Source organism: Eucalyptus grandis, chromosome 2, assembly GCF_016545825.1.
Source record: "Eucalyptus grandis isolate ANBG69807.140 chromosome 2, ASM1654582v1, whole genome shotgun sequence".
Lineage (NCBI taxonomy): Eukaryota > Viridiplantae > Streptophyta > Magnoliopsida > Myrtales > Myrtaceae > Eucalyptus > Eucalyptus grandis.
Window position 1 is genome coordinate 14875434 of NC_052613.1, and position 18420 is coordinate 14893853.

At 39.5% G+C, this 18420-nt stretch overlaps 3 protein-coding genes across 5 annotated transcripts; 1 reads left to right on the forward strand and 2 right to left on the reverse strand.

Annotated features, from left to right (window-relative positions):
* Positions 1–796: 796 nt before the first annotated feature.
* On the reverse strand, positions 797–8138 carry LOC104424145 (putative disease resistance RPP13-like protein 1). 3 transcript variants are annotated; one of them, XM_039306342.1, is made up of 6 exons: positions 7999–8138; positions 3186–7349; positions 2301–2356; positions 1743–1942; positions 1226–1290; positions 797–1101 (listed from the first exon to the last, which is right to left on the reverse strand). In XM_039306342.1, exon 2 carries the CDS (start codon positions 7333–7335, stop codon positions 5017–5019), a length of 2319 nt encoding a protein of 772 aa, XP_039162276.1. In that variant the 5' UTR covers positions 7336–7349; positions 7999–8138; the 3' UTR covers positions 797–1101; positions 1226–1290; positions 1743–1942; positions 2301–2356; positions 3186–5016. The 3 variants fall into 3 exon arrangements, with proteins under 3 accessions (XP_039162276.1, XP_039162275.1, XP_039162277.1); XM_039306341.1 differs by having other exon boundaries at positions 2301–2406; XM_039306343.1 differs by lacking the exon at positions 2301–2356.
* Positions 8139–11727: 3589 nt separating this feature from the next.
* LOC104434539 (rhamnogalacturonan I rhamnosyltransferase 1) lies at positions 11728–14575 on the forward strand. Its single transcript, XM_018867869.2, is given in 5 exon segments — positions 11728–12566; positions 13089–13293; positions 13615–13772; positions 13894–13977; positions 13979–14575. Coding segments are annotated over 5 exon segments (939 nt in total). The 5' UTR covers positions 11728–12270; the 3' UTR covers positions 14175–14575.
* A 302-nt stretch (positions 14576–14877) lies between these two features.
* LOC104434604 (ribulose-1,5 bisphosphate carboxylase/oxygenase large subunit N-methyltransferase, chloroplastic) lies at positions 14878–17930 on the reverse strand. Its single transcript, XM_018862472.2, has 6 exons — positions 17388–17930; positions 17240–17268; positions 16915–17123; positions 16675–16800; positions 15996–16400; positions 14878–15486 (listed from the first exon to the last, which is right to left on the reverse strand). The coding sequence occupies exons 1-6, from the start codon at positions 17456–17458 to the stop codon at positions 15253–15255; spliced, it is 1074 nt and encodes a 357-aa protein (XP_018718017.2). The 5' UTR covers positions 17459–17930; the 3' UTR covers positions 14878–15252.
* Between the last annotated feature and the right edge of the window lie 490 nt (positions 17931–18420).

The window sequence follows — 18420 nt, forward strand, 5'->3', positions numbered from 1 at the left end:
TTATGTGAATGCCTTTGTTTTGTCATTACTAGTAGAATTTCCCCATGCATTACATGCTACGCTTAAAAATTTACTATTACTATTATTTTTGTCCTACTCTTTTCTTGCTTAATCGTACCGTGATTTTTCATTCAATAATCTCTCTTGTACTTGTCTAAAGAATAATGTCTAGATTTCATGTATCTTTCCAAATTTAAGTTCAATAAAAAAAAAAAAAAAAGCAAAGAGAAAAATTAAAAAAAAAAAAAGCAAAGAGAAAAATAAAAAGAAAAAACAGCAAGAACTTGAAAAAGGAAAAGAAGAAGAAGAAGCGAGAATGGGGCGGGAGAGCGCACCACCGTCCCACGGCCACTGCCCAGTCGTTGCCATCAGCACCGCTCTTTATAGTCACCTTCATAGGCAACATTTCCTTCGGATGTTTTTCTTAGAGCGGTTTATTGGTAAGAGGCATTTAGGTATTCTCGAAACATGCATGTTCAAGTCAATTATTGCATGTAAAAATGAAACTGTTTTGATGATTTTGCTAATCCTAAATAGACTTCATGATTTTGTTAACGCAGAACTATAGGGGACCACTGAACACCAGCGACAGTGGCCTGATGGTACGAACTGATATTCCACAAACGCGAGGTCACGATGATAATCCATTAGTCATGGTAGTGCCTATATCTTGCCTTGCCCGTGATGGGAGCTCTGGCAGCTTGGTATTGGATGAAGAGACTTGGCTACCCGAGATAACTAGGTTGCGAGTGGTATTGGACGATGACCTTCTCGCGATCTGAAATATTTCAAGGCAGACGTGAAACTTTTACAATTACTCAAAATGGTAACAGAGCATAGTCTCCTTGATTGCTCCTCTCGGTCTTTCCTTTGCGACAAAGAAAAAGAAAATGTTCTCTGAGATGGCGTGGGAAGTTAAATAGAATAAAGATGAACTGTTAACTTCGACAAGGAAGTCAGATTGAAATGGATTGTAATCTGCCAACTCGAAAACCCCAATTTTTGCATCTCTTCAGTCGCTGCTGTTGTTGGAGGTACGAAAGCTGCTTCGTTTGACTTTGAATGTAGACCTCAATAATTGACATCGTGATACAGATAAATCTTTTGGAGCATGTCACCAAAAAAAAAAGTATAGAGCATATTAGTACAACTACCAAAATTAGTAGCTTTTTGTTTTTCTTTTGTCAAGTTGCAAAAGATGAACGTGAGCACATCAGTTGCCTACCTCAACAATGTTTGCATTTGATCACCGGGAGAGGTTTTGCCAAATGCAGAAGACAGTGGGATATTCTGCAAAGTAAGCACAGTTGAGAGACATCAGGTCAATGAGCTAGGGCCTAAGAAAAAGATATTTGGAAGAGAAAATACAACAAACGCTGATATTGCAGAAAAATATCAATACAAGAGCAACAATTCTTCATGATTCTCAGCAAAGATAAGCAATTTTTGGGCATGAAACAAAGTTCAAGATATATCATCAATAAAGACAGGCACATCCATGCATCATAATTCCTACACTGAGAGCAAGTCCATGTACGTATTATTTGTTTTGACAACAAAGATTAGACATTGGAGAGATATCTTCTTATTGAATCCGAACTCGATCAATTACGATGAGTGGGATTTCTTGGATGAGGTGCCAACAGTCACCGCAGAGTTTTGAGCACCGATCTTTTAGAATCTCTCATTGAATTATGCGGAATACATGGAGGGAGGGATGGAAGCTGTCCTCTGTCAAGTACCTCAACATCCGGCAACTGTAAAATATATGACTGTTTGAGAGAGGAGAGATGCCTGCGAAGCCCACTTGATAGTCTTTTCACGTTCCTCATATTTTTCATCCATGAAGAGGTTAGAGAGGAAGGAAATAGGAGGCCCACGCATCTTATGTCCTCCGCTATTAATGGTTCTTCCACATTTTTCATATTTCTTATCCAAAATCCTGGAAGAGGATGATTAATTAGTCCTGAATAAAAATTACTTCCATGCATAATGAACAACTATGAGAGTAATCAAACAAAAAAGAATTATATGCATACCCACCCGACAGCAACAAAAAAATGAACAGATAAGACAAGAACCAGGACCCTTCGCTTTCCTTTTCTCAGCAATTAGTGACCCTTTGGATGATTTTGTTTTCGCTGAATAATTCTTATGATTATGTTAGCACACACGTATGGGAGACCACTAGTCACCAGTGATGGTGAATTATCGGTTCAAGCTTGATATTCTACGAATATGAGGTCATGAGATCAAATGATTAGTGCAGGCTGATAACTCTTAAGAATGATTGCTGTCACCTGGTGTAACTGGAAAGCTCCAAATGCAGCAACTTTTAACCACAAATCACCAGATCCTGAGACCATCAGTAATACAGATAAGAAAAACTCTTTTGCAGTGTGTTGCCTGCAAGAATATAAGAGAGCTATGTCATCATTGGGTGGCTGAAAGGCAGGGCGTGTAGTAAAACCTAAGCTAGGCTCTGTGAATATCAACTGCGATGGGTCTGACATTAAAGAAACGAAACATGTTGTTGTTGGGATTGTTGGGAAGATGGAATTGGACTTTAAGGCATGAATACACTGTCTTTAAGAAACAAACTATTTACTAAAGCACTTTTTTCTATGTTTCACGAACAAATTAACAACAGGCATTGTGTCCACAAATTAGGCAGGGGACATGGTTACTCGCAGGGGTGTGGTGGTGCAAGTTAAATTTGCAGAGAAGGCTGAATTACTTTCTTTTGGAAAGAGCGTTGTAGTGGCAAAAGAGAAGTTGGCCCAAGGTTGTAGTGGAGATAGATGCAGCTGTGGTATCCAAGGATATTATCAACTTTCGCAATCAATACAACTAAAGACTAAAGGAAGCTCCTGCTGGGATTCAAGCAGCTAAAGATCAATTTTCAGCTCTGAATTTTAGTCGTATTTCGTGAAAAGCAAATGTTTATGCCCATTGGGTAGCTTTGCATACTAGGAAGAGGACATGTAGTCAAAATTGGAAGTAATGGATGAGTACTGAGTTTGTTTGCTGGACAAAAAGAACCCCAACGAATTGTCATTCGTTGACCTTAGTGGGTTGTTTTTGGAAATTCATGGGAAATATCTCCATGACAAATATCAATTTGTATTACGCATCGAATAGAGGAGGCAGAATCAAAATTGATGCCTTCAAAACCAAAAACTTACCTTTAATCCGAGAAAACTGGCTGTGCATGAAAGAATCAATTCATTGGATCCGCACCCAATCTATCTCAATGAGAGGGATTTCTTGAATTAGGGGCCAATAGTCACCAGTGAGTTTTGAGCATCTATCTTTCAGAATCTCACATTTCTCTATGTACAATTCTTGGAGGGAGGGAGGGAAGCCATCCTCTGGCAAGTACCTCAGCTTCGGACAAGAGTCAATCCATAAATGTTTGAGAGAGGAGAGATGGTTGAGAAGACCATTTGATAGTCTTTCAACATTCCACATATTGCAAATGCGAAGATACATTAGAGAGGAAGGAAAGATAAGACTCCACGCATCCCTGTCCTCCGAAGGAAACCATATCTTCTCTCCCTCCCCTCCCATGCAAAAGTCAATTAACATACATCGAAGGGATGTGAGTAGGTGTAAGCCCCATTCTCTCACTGGCTGCTTCAGATTCTCGCACCCTCTTATTAAAAGGCGATGCAAATTGGGAGGCAAACCTCCTTTGGGGAAGCATTTGATATTTTGGCAATCCTCGATGAATAGCGTCTCGAGGGATGTAAGATGATGCCACTGATTTGGTAGAGACTTTATCTTCGGACAATTACTAATTATAAGACACGACAGGGTGATGGGAAGGGAAGGGAATTCATCTATCTCCAGTGCTGAACAATTACTTATATCCAAATGAGCAAGATGGGAGAGCGTGTGAAGGCACTGTGGTAGGCTTCCTAGATTTGGACAGCCATCAATTATCATTTCTTTGAGTGATTCTATGATGATCGTTTCCACCGACTCCACTCCCTTGCACTCACAAATACAAAGTTTCTTCAAAGCAGTAAGTCTATCGTTGGCAAACAAAGACAATATTAGAGAATCACAATTTACAATCCGCAGATACTCAAGTTGAGATATCGGGTTATTGTTGTTAGGGTCATCTAAAGGAATGGTTGGTCCCAAGATTTTTGGACACCTCCTAATGATCAAATGTTTGAATGTGTGCATCTTGCTTGGAAGCTTTTCTAAACTTATGCAATTACTCAATTCCATCCTTTCAAAGTTGCACGACAACTCTATTTCTCCTTCTCCTGCCACAAAAGATGTGAATCGAGGGCAGCTTTCAATGGCTAATTCTTGAAGGCAAGTAAGATTTAGCATTATATTTTCATCTTGCCACAAGTATATAAGCTTGTCACACCGTTCTATATGAAGATCCTTTAGCTTGACCAAGCACCTCATAAACACATGATCAAAGCAAACAAGCTCGGCAAGATTTTCAATTTTGAGAATGGTCAAAGAAGTTAGGTTGACCAAGCTCTTTAAGATTTCCTTGTTACAATCCTCAAGGTATAACTCACGGAGAGACGGAAAACAAACCTCATTCGTTGAATTATTCAAAAGCGGACATGAATGGATTTCTAGTTTTATGAGACAATCAAGTTGATGAGGTAATGTCCTAATCAATGAAGGACAGCACCGGACAACAAGATGTTGAAGACAAGAGAATGCGACTTCTTCTTTTGGGCCCCCAACATAAGGAGACCAATTCTTCCATGACAACATCTCTTTCAACTTCAAAGTTGTTAAGGATGAGAAAGGCCTTCTATCACCATAAAATTCAGAACCTATCATTCTTACTGTGTGTAGACCTTCAAGAGATAATTCTTTCAATGAAGGTAGTTGTCCAAGCGGAGGAAGTGATATAACATTAGGACAGCCCCACAAGCATAAAGACACTATCTTAGAATAGGATGGACCACCTAACCATGACGGGAATTTTGCACCACCATAGTTTAAAATATTAAGATTTTCAAGATCAATGTGAGGTCATAGGTAGTCAAGCACTTGTGCTTCCCGCTCATGATTCTGGAGATTTTCCAAATTTTCATCCCAATGCAAGGATAAGTTGGTAAGGCCTTGCTTTTGATTCAAATTAGCATCAATTGCATCTCTAACTTTTTCCACCTTTTGCAATTCTGATATGAATAATTCTCCTTGAAGATGTGGCAAATTCTTTAACTCCTCTAACTGTGACCCTTTCTCTGGTCGTACCACAAACTTAGACAAGATAATAAGATTTTTTAAATTACCAATACCCAACGGCATCTCTTTAAGACTCCTTGTATCTCTAACATCAAGAATCTGTAAACTAACCAATTTTGTAATGCCTCGAGGCAACTTTGAAAGTTTTTGACAACCTCTTAGGATCAAAACTTGTAATTTGCACAAGTTGACAATTGATTCAGGTAGCCTTTTGATATCAGTGTACGAGAAATTGAGATATCTAAGATGTTTTAGATCACCAATGCAATTTGGTACCTCTATGATGTCACAATGACATATTGAGAGCACCCTCAAGTACTTCAATTCCGTTAACAAGTCATGTAGCACCTTGTTGGAAATAGAGAAAGTGTCCCCTCTAAATCCATTATGCAGTAGCATTAAAGTTCTTAGTACCTTCATTCGGTGATATTCTCTTAAGCATTTTGATGTAACAAAATGCGATGAGATGAATGATGCATAACGAATTTTCCCGAGAGATGTGTCTTCTTCATTAGTTGCCAAGTGAGACTCCCCAGAGCAAAGGTATGCACTTCCTGCAATTGACTTTGCTAGATCATTCAAAAGATCATGCATTGAAAACTTAGATGCGTCGACACTTGATTGTTGAAGAAATGATCTGGATACTAACTCATCAAAGTAATTTCGTCCTAATTTGAAATTATCCCCCTTTACTTTTTGTGTATCTAAAAAGCCCTCGGCTATCCATAAGAGTACCAGCTCATCTCTCTCAATTTCGTAATCCTTGGGAAATACTGCACAATAAGCAAAACATCTCTTCAAATGGCAAGGAAGATGGACATAACTCAAGTTCAAGACAGGGAGAACTTCATCATTCTCTACCATCGGAAGATCCCATATTCTGTTATTTAAGGTATCTTCCCATTCACTAGGATTCCTTTTATTACGTAGGGCACCGCCTAGCATCTTCGCCGCCAAAGGTAAACCTTTACATCTTTCAGCTATTTTCTTACCTATTGTTTTAAATTCCGGATGGCTCTCAAAATTTGTTGCTCCAAGAGCATGAAAGGCTAATAAGCTTGTACAATTGTCAAGGGACAATTCCTTCAAATGATAAGGTGATGCTCTAGTTATGGAAGCAACAGCAAGGTTGCGAGTCGTGATGATGATCTTACTCCCCTTAGCTCCCGCTTCAAATGGCTTTAAGAGGGCAGTCCATTTTTCATATTTCTCATTCCATATATCATCTAAAACCACAAGAAACTTCTTCCCAGATAGATTGCCCTTCAACTTAACTTGAAGCCCATTAAGATCTTCACCCTGGCATGACAACCCAATGATTGACCGCAAAATAGCTTTTGTTATGTGAAGAACATCAAAAACATCTGACACACAAACCCACGCTCTCTTCTCGAAACAGCTATATACTTTGACATCATTATACAACCGTTGAGCCAAGGCCGTTTTTCCAACGCCACCCATCCCAACTATTGGGATCATGCTCAACACGGCATCGGAATTTTCAACTTCACTAATCAATAGTTTGAGTATTTGTGCTTCTTCCTTCTGTCTACCATAAAACCGAGGCTCTGGCAAAGAAGTGGTTAGATCCCTTTTGTTTGTGTAGTTGGATCTGTCCACAACATTCTCTCTTAAGCTTAGAAGAGCCTTCCTAGTGACAATCACTTTCAACCTGCCACTAATCTCCTGTACCTTGGTTTCAAACATGAACAAGCCTAGGTTTGGATTCGATCCGGAGGATTTATCTCGACCAAAGAAAGAGAACTTCCATTTTTCCAGACCTTTGCTTGTGTTGGATTTTGCCTCCAACTTAACTTGAGTGACTTTGATCACTAATTCATCAATCAAGTCTTCCATATCATAGGCCAAGTCCCTAACATCATCTAGCCACAGCTTCACTAGAGGGTTACCGCTGAGTTGCTTGTCTTCTGCATCAGTCAGCACTGCATTGATTGTGCCCAGCATCTCATTCCACTCCTTGAGGAGAGAAGTGTTAATTCCTTCATGTTGTGCATAGACTAATGTGAGAGAAGTCAACTTGTGGAATAGGACTGAAAAGAAGGAACCCATAAAGGAACCCAAAACAATCCCTCCAATTGTCATGGTTGAATTAGTCACTGTAGAGAACAACAAAGGTGTTATGTTGGAGTGAGGTAAAAATGAGTCAATGGAAAGAGAAAACTATGAAGTCGAGGAAGATCAACACGTTCATTTACCAAAAAGAACATAAAAAAGACCAAGACTTTTGAGAAATGCACACCAAAGGTTAGACAAATCAAAATAAAATAGCTTTTGTCCACAGGTGCTTGTTTCGTCAATTGTTCATCAATTGTCCTTCTTTTTCTTCATATCGATACTTTTCTTGTGGGCATCCAAAACAGAGGATAAAATTTGAATTTTCTATATACGACCGACTTAGAGCACACGCCTATGTTTGTCAAAAACTTCAGTGCATTTTAGTGTTTTGTTGACATTTTTCGCATCCATATGTTGTTAGTATCCTTGAAATTTCAATGCTTTTTTTTTTTTTTTTTTGCTTTTATTGGTGAGTATGCGATCAATATAGGCTTTTACATAAGATATAAGAAGATTACCAATTCCTCCTTCAATGAGGATGACCATGTGGAGACATCAAAGACGTTTTTTTTTTTTTTTTTTTTTATTTTTGGGGGGGGGAAATCAAACCACCATATGCTTTAGGTTGGGAAGTTCTAGATGCATCAGTCTGGGGATGAAAAAGAGAGCAAAAAGATAGATATTACTTACCTGTTCCGAGTAGACTCCCTGGAGCAGACCAGTGAATGTGATTATATCAATTACAACAATCCAACAAGCACAATCTCTAGGTTCGAACGAGTAGGAGAACACTATTGAGCACGAGCTCTAGCTTCGAATGAGCAGGAGGAGAACACTATTGAGTCGAGAGGTGAGCATAGGTCATGGTGAAGCCAAGTGATAATGAATTAACAGAGAGAGAAAACTATAAACCATAAAACTCAAGAAGACCTTTCAATAAAGGAGAAGACTTTCAATGATGCTTTCTATCCACAAGTGCTTTGTTCATGTAAATAAACCATAAAACTCAAGAAGACCGTGACTTGACTGGACTGCATGTTATGACTAGATAGTGAAGCAAAAGCGAAAGAGAGCAAATGAAAAGGACAAGGCCTTTGCAGGACGCAAATTAATTCTTTTTCACTTCTCACTCCTCCTGGTACAAGCTGATATTCCCCCATCCGAGGTCACTAGGATAACCCACTAGCGATGATAGTGCCTGCATCTTGCCTTGTCCATGACAGGAGCTCTAGCAGCTTGGCGAGGTTATAGTGATAGGACTTGCCTACCCTAGATAAATGGTTTCAAGTGGCACTGGATGAACGGCCTTCTCACAATCTTAAATCGAAATTCATTGTGGCAAAAGTGAGGCTTTCATGATCACTTAACAGACCGACAGAGCATAGTCTACCTGATTGCTCATTTCTGTCTTTCCTTGATAACAGATAAAAAGAAAATGCGCTTTGAGATGGTGTGGCAATTTAAATAGAAGAAGAAGATAAACTATGAACTTTGACTAGGAAGTCAAGTTTAAATAAATTATAGTCTGCAGGGTTCATTCAAATTTAGTTGTCACATTCACCAACTTGAAAACACTTGTTTTAAATCCTATTGTGTGCATCTTTACAGTTAGCTGCTGTTGTTGGAAGTAAGAAAGATTCTCCTCGTACCAAAAAAAGAAAAAAAAAGAAAAAAAGAAAGATTCTCTGTTTGACTTTGAATATAGACCTCGATGATTGACATCATGATATAGATGAATCTTTTGAAGTGTGTCACCAAAAAAAAAAAAAAAAAAACAAGAAATAGTTTTGAGCATATCGGTACACCTACCAAAATAAATAGCCTTTTGTCTTCTTTTGTCAAGTTGCAGAAGATAAACATAAGCACATCATTTGCCTACCTCAACAGCATTTGCATTTGATCCTCCTTAGAGATTTTGCCAAATAAAGATGACAGTGGATATTCTGCAAAACAAGCACAGTTGAGAGAATTTAAGTCACGAGGCTAGGACATTAAAAAAAAAAAAAAGATCTTTGAAAGAGAAAACATAACAAGCGCTGAAATTTCAGAAAAGATCATTGACAATGGGATATTCTACAAAACAAGCACAGTTGAGAGAATTCAAGTTAATGGGCTAGGGCACTAAAAAAAAAGATCTTTGGAAGAGAAAACACGACAAACACTGAAATTTCAGAAAAAATATCAATATAAGAGCAACAATTCTTCATGATTCTCATGCAAAGCATAGTGCATTACCATCAGTGGATAGATAAGCAATAGTTGGGTAACAAAGTTCAAGATATATCATCATCCAGACAGGTACGTCCACGCATCACAATTCCAGCACTATGAGCGAGTACATGCAAGTATTATTTGTTTTGAGGAATAGTCACTCGTATGAAACAATGGTGGACTTGCCGGACCACATTAGCATTATAACCGTTTCATTGTGTGTTTCCTTATCAAACAAAACAGAGCAACCCAAAAGTCTAGCTGGTTTATGGCAAATTATGTGAAGCTTGTCCATGGACAAACATGAACTTCCTGGCATCGAGTTGAGGATTCGTAATAGAAATGGATTTGTGAGCAGCAGTAGTAGCATAACGACAAGTGTGGAAGAAAGAAAGAAGTCCGAACCATTACCTGAAGAATAAAAATTAGACATTGGAGAGAAATCTTCTTATTGAATCCGAACTCAATCAATTACAATGAGTGGGATTTCTCGCCGTTGAGTTTTGAGCATTGATCTTTTAGAATTTTTACATTGCATTATACCAAATACTTGAAAGAGGAAGCAAAGCCATCCTCTGGCAAGTACCGGTAACTATAAAAGATAGCTGTTTGAGAGAAGAGATTTCTGCGAAGACCACTTGATAATCTTTCCATGTCCCTCATATTTCTTGTAATAGTCTTACATCCTCCACCATTAATAGTCTTTCCACCGTCCTCATATTTCTCATCCAAAAGTCTGAAACAAGATGAGCAATTAGTCCTAAATAAAATGATCCTTCATGCATAATGAAGAATTGCAAGAGTGATCGAACCGGGATACACACACCTAATTGGTTGCAACAAAAAATGAACCGGGATACCCTGTTGATGATTTTTATTTTTTGATGACTAGAAAATTCCTATGATTATGTTAATTAACAAGTATGGGAGACACTGGCGATGGACAATTATTCGTACGGGCTGGTATTCTACAAATTGTGATGTTAGGAGATCGAATGACTTGGTACAGGTTGATAACGCTTGAGAATGATTGCCTACACCTGTTGGTATATCTGGAACACTCGAAATGCAATAACCATTAAACATAAATCACTCCATACTAGAACTGTCACTACACAGATTAGAAATAGCTCTTTTAGACTTTGCTGCCTTTTAAAAATGTAAGAGAGCTAAGTCATGATTGGTGGACGAAAGGCAGGGTCTGTAGAGTAACCTAAGCTAGGTTTTGTGAAGATTAACTGTGACAGGAGCTCTGGCAGCTTGGTGGGGATATAATGACAAGACTTGCCTACCTAAGATAATTGGATTGCGAATGGTATTGTATGACGACGTTCTTGCATTTTAAATGAAAGTACTTCATGGCAGACGTGAGACTTTTAAGAAAAAGAACTTCCTTGTGCTGGATTCTGCCTCTAACTTGGCCTGAGCGGGTTCCATCTCGAACTCATCGAGCAAGTCTTACATGTCATTGGCCAAATCCCTAAAGTTGTTTAGCCACAGCTTCACCTGACAATTACCGCTCAGTTGCTTTTCCTCTCCATTATCTAGCATTATTTTGATTGTGACCAGCATCCCCTTCCACTCATCAAGGAGGGTGGTGCTGATTCCTTCTCGATGCACATAATTCAATGCCAGAGAACTAAACCTATCAAAAACGACCTACAAGAAGGAACCCGAAACAACATCTCTAATGGCCATATTGGAATCTATCAGTGTAAAGAACAACAAATGTTATGATGAAGCAAAGCGATAATGAGTTAATGGAGAGAAAACTATGAAGTTTGGGAAGCTCAAGACTCTTACCTATCAAAGGGAAAAAGTACCAAAAAAATGCTTAAACCAATTGCATTAGTATCAAATCAGTCCTAAATATTTTCACATTGGAATCAGTTTAGGAGAAAATATTGGGTGGTCCGGGAGCTACTTGTTTGCTTACTAGTGTGTCATTGTTTGATGCTTTGATCCCTTCCATAGGTTCCATGTATCACGGTTCTCCTTTGCTGTTGCTCGTTCTCGGACCTCTCGCTGTCAAAAGGTAACTACCGAAGTATAATTGCCGATGCATTTTGAAGGCTAGGTTGATTGTGAGCTTTGCTGGTTATCTGCTAGAACTGAACTAGATTTATCTGGCGTTATCAAAGCGGAGGCTGTGGCTTGTGCAAAAAGTTGTTTTCGATTCCAGAAATTAAAATTCTGGTAATTGGTATATGCTGTCATAGTTGAAACTTGGATCCACTTTCAGTCAAATCCAACCATGTTTTTCTGTACATGTCTCAATTCTATCCCCTTTGCCTGTGCTTGTGCATATGCATTGTCTTTTGACCCATTATAAAAGGCCTCAGGTAGGGCAAGGTGCTACCTAAGTGCGGGAATCAGTTGGCCATTTGTGTAAGTCTTCATCTGGGCAGGGCATGGCCTTCAATTGGTTGTGCATTTGCATCTCTGTTTCCTGATGGCCTGCATCCTTTTCTCCTTCTTCTTTAAATTTGGTTGCTTTAGATTGTAGTGTAATGATAGCATGATTATATTGGACTTTTTTCCACTTAGCTTTATGCTGATGGAGATTCACTTGGCCATGTATCTGGCCTTTTTGTCTGGTTGTGATTTAGCCATTGATCACAATTTAAATCTGAGATATTTGCCCTGCATGGCATGTCGTTCTGCATACAGAGAACTTGGCAGTTGTAGTGCTTTAATGTAGTTTTATGCCGTTTACATATATGTTCCCTGGGTAATATCTTTGCCTATGTCATGCAGATTTTGCCACTATTTAACAAGCATAAGGTGGTACATTTCAATAAGACAGATGCTCGTTTGGAAAACAATGGAATTTCACTAGATCTTCAGAGGCTCAGATGTTGAGTCAACTTTCAGGCTTTAAAATTTACTCCTCAGATCGAGGCTCTGGGGAACAAATTAGTCCACCTCCTTCGAGATAAGGGGCCTTTCATGGCTTTGCATCTGAGATATGAGATGGATATGTTGGCTTTCTCTGGATGCACCCAAGGTTGTACAGCAGAAGAAGCTGAAGAGCTCAAGCGAATGAGGTTTGTCTTGACATGTGCTTGCTTTATTGTTTGCCATTGGAATAATTTTCATTTAACTTAATCAGCTGATGTTGTGCTACTTATACCTCAAGGAAAAATCACGAGCCTTTTGAAACCTCAAGGTGCAAATTATATGTACTTGAACGAAGGTGTAAAATGTAGTTTAACTAGAGATGCACATTGTATTTAAGGGAAAGTCGATGAAGTTTTTGTACATTTCTCTGTACTTACTTATATGATATTTCACTATAGGAAGGGATATGTTTTTTAAGTCATTAAGTTCATGTGACTTTACCCTGAGATGGAACTCTAATATATTCCGTGGCCTATGCTACATTTTAGTCAAATCCTGTGGCTTTAGCTCTGAAGCTCTAGGTGTCGCACCTGGGCAAAAGTAAACTTGATTGAATACGAGGAATGTGGCATTAGATGTATTTCATCCTTTTATTTCATCAATTTATCTGTTTTTCTCGTTTCTCATATGTAAAATGTGTGGCCACATGAATTGTGCTTTTCATTCAGGTATGCATTCCCCTAGTGGAGGGAGAAAGAGATTGTATCTGAGGAAAGGAGATCACAAGGTCTGTGTCCTCCGACTCCGGAAGAGACATCATTAGTTTTACAGGCACTAGGTTTTGACAAAGACATGCAGATTAACATCGCATCTGGAGAAATCTATGGCAGCGAACGGAGATTAGCCACATTGAGGGCTGCATATCCACAGATTGTGAGTTAACATATTAACGTGCTGTTATATTTCTAATCTAGTGACCAACATCTTCTGATGCTAGCGGTGTTGAACTCTCTGAAGGTGAAAATCGTAAGGAGAACGTTAAAAAGTTCCATCTTCACCTTGAGGGCGTATGTAAAAATGATCCAAGAACGGTAGACAGTGTATATAAAAGGATGCTCTAGCGGCTGCTAATGCTTGGAGCGTGTATTAGAACATCCATTGATGCTTTGCAATTGGCACTGGGATGAGTCCATCTCCATGTAATCTGACACTTAGTTCTTCTATCTTTTTTCATAGATTTTACTTTTATGTCAGGTTAAAAAGGAGATGCTGCTGGATCCAAAGGAGTTGCAGCAGTTCCATAATCACTCGTCACAAATGGCAGCTCTAGATTTTATGGTATCAATAGCCAGCAATACTTTCATCCCCACATATGATGGAAATATGGCAAAACTTGTGGAAGGTCACTGCAGGTAAGCTGTCGACTTGATTGATGTTCTTCCATTATTTCCCTTGGAAGAACAAGACAAACAAATTAGGCCTATCCAATTTTCTTTCAAAAGGCTGTGTGCAAACTGTGACATTTTTCTGCAGATATCTTGGATTTAAGAGAACCGTTCTCTTAGATCATAAAAAGCTTGTGGTGTTACTGGATTTGTATCAGAATGGTACACCTTCACAATGATTTTGAAGTTGCTGTACGTCTGGCGCATGAGAAGAAGATGGGATAGCCAAGTCATCGTAGAGTTATTGTCGATAAGCCCAAGGAGGAGGATTACTTCTATGCAAATACTCTGGAGTGCCTTTGCGAGCAACGCGACTGTGATGATTTGCTAGGCCCGGGCAAGAGGAACTTCAGTGAAGTCTCTAGTTGATTGCCGGCAATGATCAACTATTGTCATCTGAACATGTTCCGTACAATATGTTCACGGGCTTGGGATTCAAGTTGATCTCTACAAAAGTTGCAGTGCACGGCATAGCTGCATTAGTTTTCCTTACAATTAGATATGAAGACACTCTCTGAGTTTGTTGCGCGAGCTGCTCTGCTTTCATCATCGTGAATGGTTTTTTGTTTGACCATGATAAGCAAATGCCCGAGAGCCTAACAAGCAGCAGCCAGCAAAGAATTATTGTCTTCCTTCTGGGGCAACTACAAAGATAAATTCATCATTTTTTCTTGTCCATAGTTAACAATTGTAATTTGTTGAGAAGTCCCTGAAAGTGAGAGTGTAAATATTGCGCTTTTTGTGATAACACAGAATGAAAGCTTATTTGGTCCATGTCTATAATTTTGGTTGGTTAAGGATCCATTGAGATGATGAATCGAGAGACATCTGCAAGTTCATTTCAATTTTATTTCCTAATGTCATTAGTGAGGTTTTGAGTAAGATAGTAAATAAAGTCAACTGTAGCCAAACCTAAATTTATACGGGGGTCGCAACATTCGGCGAAGCAGCATTTCTTTGAGCTTCACTTTTTGACCGTTACATGGAAGTAAGAGAGCGCACCCTGCGATCACAAATTTGTAGGGACACAGTGTGATGCAACTTAACGTGCTCTTCAAAGAAACTTGGTCGATTTACGTACCAAACCAGTGATCGTTTCTTCAGGCAAAGCAGTGCCATGAACCATGATACAAACAGAACTGCAGAAGTTTGGTTCTTTGCCTACTCAATGAAAATTGGCAGAACTAATACAAATCCCTGTAGTTTCTTTTGTTCCCTCAGAACTCCATCCAAATTGGAACTCGCTTGCCAGAGTACGGTACACAAATTGTCGATCCATCTAAGCCGAGTCTGTAATGTTTAAGACTTGATACAACAGATGAATATACTGATTATTTTGCTTACCATCCCTTGCATACTCCGGAAGTAGGAAAAAATTTCTACAGTTTGTTCCTTACTTTTAAAAACAACCTCAAGGCAACGGCAAGATTAAACTTGCGTACTGGCTCTATAAGGTGGGTATAGAATCCTTCTTAGGCTGGCAATAAGTTTCGTCTTCCTCACCAACCAGACCAATCTCCTTCAATCTCCTCTCATGGTAATACTCAAGCTTATCCAATTGAGCTTCCTTCTCCTTGACAATACCCTCAATTTGCTGCAACACCCGCTTCTCACCTACTCTAACCGTCACGGCTATCTCAAGTTTGTAACCAAGGTTTCCTTCCTGAATTAGCTTCTCGTCCTGCAAGTCATTGCATTTGAACGGGGAAAAGCATAAGAGCAATTAGGTGGGATTTGCTTCTACAGCTTTCCGGAGAAAACAAAATAACCTGATCTAAGAGTTGCCAAACCTTTTCCAGCAGAGACAAAAAGATGCATAGATATGTACTGATAGAGGTTTTAGCGCTTCATTTTCTTAGACTTCCCTACTTTTAGTTTCACTGGGCTTAGATCGGGAAATGTGAATGCTCTGCAAATACTAGAACCGTTGAATGACTTGGCTAATTCCGACAATCAAAAAGCATTTTGCCACATTTGGCATTGAGACTAACAAACACTAGATTATCATACCCTTAGCTACCAAAAAAGTTTACTACCATGATTGATTTCAGGATAGAGACGACATGCTAAAGAACTCTCAGCTAGGCCATTTTAACCCTGTATGGTTCAGCAAAATCCAACCGAACCAATTCCCCAGGAGAAACCATCCTAACAAAATTACCCAAGTGGAAATCAGAATGTTACATGTACCTGTTCAACTGTGGTGCGGTAGCCTGAAAGAGCTGATTCACAGGCATCTATGACCATCTTGCATACCAGCTCCTCGTTCACATGACTAACCGGTAATTCGAGAGTTTTCCAGATAGATTTCCTGTAGACAGGTTCCAGGAGGAATGCATCTGCTTCTTGAAGTGCCACAAGCCGCAGATATGGAAGAATTGCTGGTGGAAGAGGACGGTCCATAAAAATATCGAAGTATGCTGTCTCACCCAAATCATTGGCTGCTGCAATATCAAGCTTCTCCCGATGGAAGGGGTCCAACTCAGATATGTTGAATGTAAGTGTGTACGAGTCGCGATTGGTATTTGGTTCCACAAACCCATAATAAAAAGCCAAGTCAGCATTGCTCTTCTTTAATCCATACTGGATGACAACCTGTCCCAGGATTCTGTTAGTCACAATGAATGGTCACAAATCACTGCCCTACCAGATGAGGCTTGTCCAATACCATTTCTGGGTAATCAAATGAAACTTTCTCGACCTCTGGGGATTTCTCGACAGGTAATCAATTTGTTAATTACTACAGTTCAATTAGGTTAAGATTCATTTCTCTGTGACTGACAGGGAAAAAGATATGCGGTGTGTTGAGAGTGATATGTCAAGTGGATCATCAATTACTGAATAAGTTCAACAGGCTTAAGAGGTTTACCTGCTCACCCTCTTTGACAGGCATTGTTGACTTCAAACAGAAAAGGAGGTCCCAAGAAAAAAGACCTGCTGGTCCATTAATCTCCTCTGCATTATCTTCTCTCGTTATGCTAGCGCTGTGGTTAATCTGATGCACGTAAATAATATGGAATTCATAAATTTTCTGGCAGACTGATTAAGCCCGAAAGAAATGCAGACAAGTTCATTATTAATTTACAATAGGAAAGATCGATTGACTTACTAAATCCACAAGTGGCAGCATAACAAGTTGGCCCCTAAAGTGAGAGAATGCCCTTGATCTCAGCATTATAAATGCCCAAAGAAACCCATCCAGCGTAATAGAAGATGGAAACAGCTGCACGTGCCGTGATATGATTTCTTCTTTTACTTTATGGTATTGACTCTCTACATGCTCTTTCATCTCCCAGGTCATCCGCAAGAGTAAGGTTCCTGGATGATACCACGAAAAAAAAAAAAAAAGGTTCATTCATTGATATCCAGAGACAAGGCAATTAAACAAAAGCACATAGAGCAAGGGACATCTGCGATGGAGAAACCACGCGGACCTTTTATCTCTGCAAGCTCTTCTTCTGACCTGCACTGGAACCAGAAAACAGAAGCACACAACTAACCACCCCACAATCTTAGACTATCCAATAGAATTAATAAGTCTTAAATTTGTTATAGGATTCGCAAAGCAAACATGAAACCCACCAATACAATGTCGAGTCGGTTCGCTCCGGCAATATATCAATATAGAACCGCCACGGCAAGTTGCCCCTCATCTTCTCCCTTATCAAGAAGAGATAGACAGCCACCCAGGGCTTCAAATCAGCGCAGCGATAGCCAATCTCTGAAGCAGCAACGGTGTCCGGGTTGATCCACAACCTCCTGGGGACCTTCACGACAACTTCATCTTGAGCAATGTCTCACCGAGTGACAAGGCCGAGGCCTTCGGGAACTTAAACCGGGCAAACCGGGCACGTCGAAGACACCACGCCCTCCTCAGCAAGCCACTTCTAGAAGGTCCGGACGGAAGGTGGCAATGGCGGGTCGGACTCGAGGGGGTCAACATGGAGCGAGGAACGAGTAGTTGTAGAAAAGAGAGGTCTTTTGAGGGTGGTCTTGAGGGGAGACAAGTGTTTGAGGATTTGAAATGGAATTGAGGAGGGAATGTAGGAGAGGGTGGAGAGACGGAAAAGAAGACAGTGGACATTTTTGTGTTGTGGATCGTGTGTCTGTTTTCTTGGATAATGTCCAGAATGTTAAATTGCTAAAGAGAGGAAAGATGAGGCTGAAACTTCATCTTATTTACAAAGCAACCAAGTCTTTTACAAAAGACAAAATACATAACGTAAAACACACAATAATTACCCATGTTCTCCATAAAGCACTTGCCCCACTAACACCTAAAAACTAGGATAACCAACACACATGACTCCACTAACTCTAATAACTAAAAAACCAAATCAGCAACATGTGCAAAAGGAAATAACTATTATATCAACAATCCCTCCCTTAAACTGAGGTTTGCTAATATTCAGTTTAAAGCCTTGACTTTTTTCACCGTGCAAACACCTAGTAACCTTATGAGCTTCACAAATGACTCCATCTTGAGGGCCTTGGTGAATATATCAGCAACTTGATCTTCACTCCTGCAGTAGATTAGATCAATTGTTCCATCATTGCTAAAATCTCTCAAGAAATAAAACTTCACATCAATGTGCTTGCTTCTTCCATGTAACAC

Coding starts and splice junctions, on each gene's coding strand:
- LOC104424145 (XM_039306343.1), bottom strand. CDS start 7,335: ATGACAATTGGAGGGATTGTTTTGGGTTCCTTTATGGGTTCCTTCTTT.
- LOC104434604 (XM_018862472.2), bottom strand. CDS start 17,458: ATGAGGGGCAACTTGCCGTGGCGGTTCTATATTGATATATTGCCGGAG. Junction 17,124..17,239: donor AGAGCTTGCAGAGATAAAAG/GTCCGCGTGGTT, acceptor GGTATCATCCAG/GAACCTTACTCTTGCGGATG. Junction 15,487..15,995: donor ACCGCACCACAGTTGAACAG/GTACATGTAACA, acceptor AATGACTTGCAG/GACGAGAAGCTAATTCAGGA.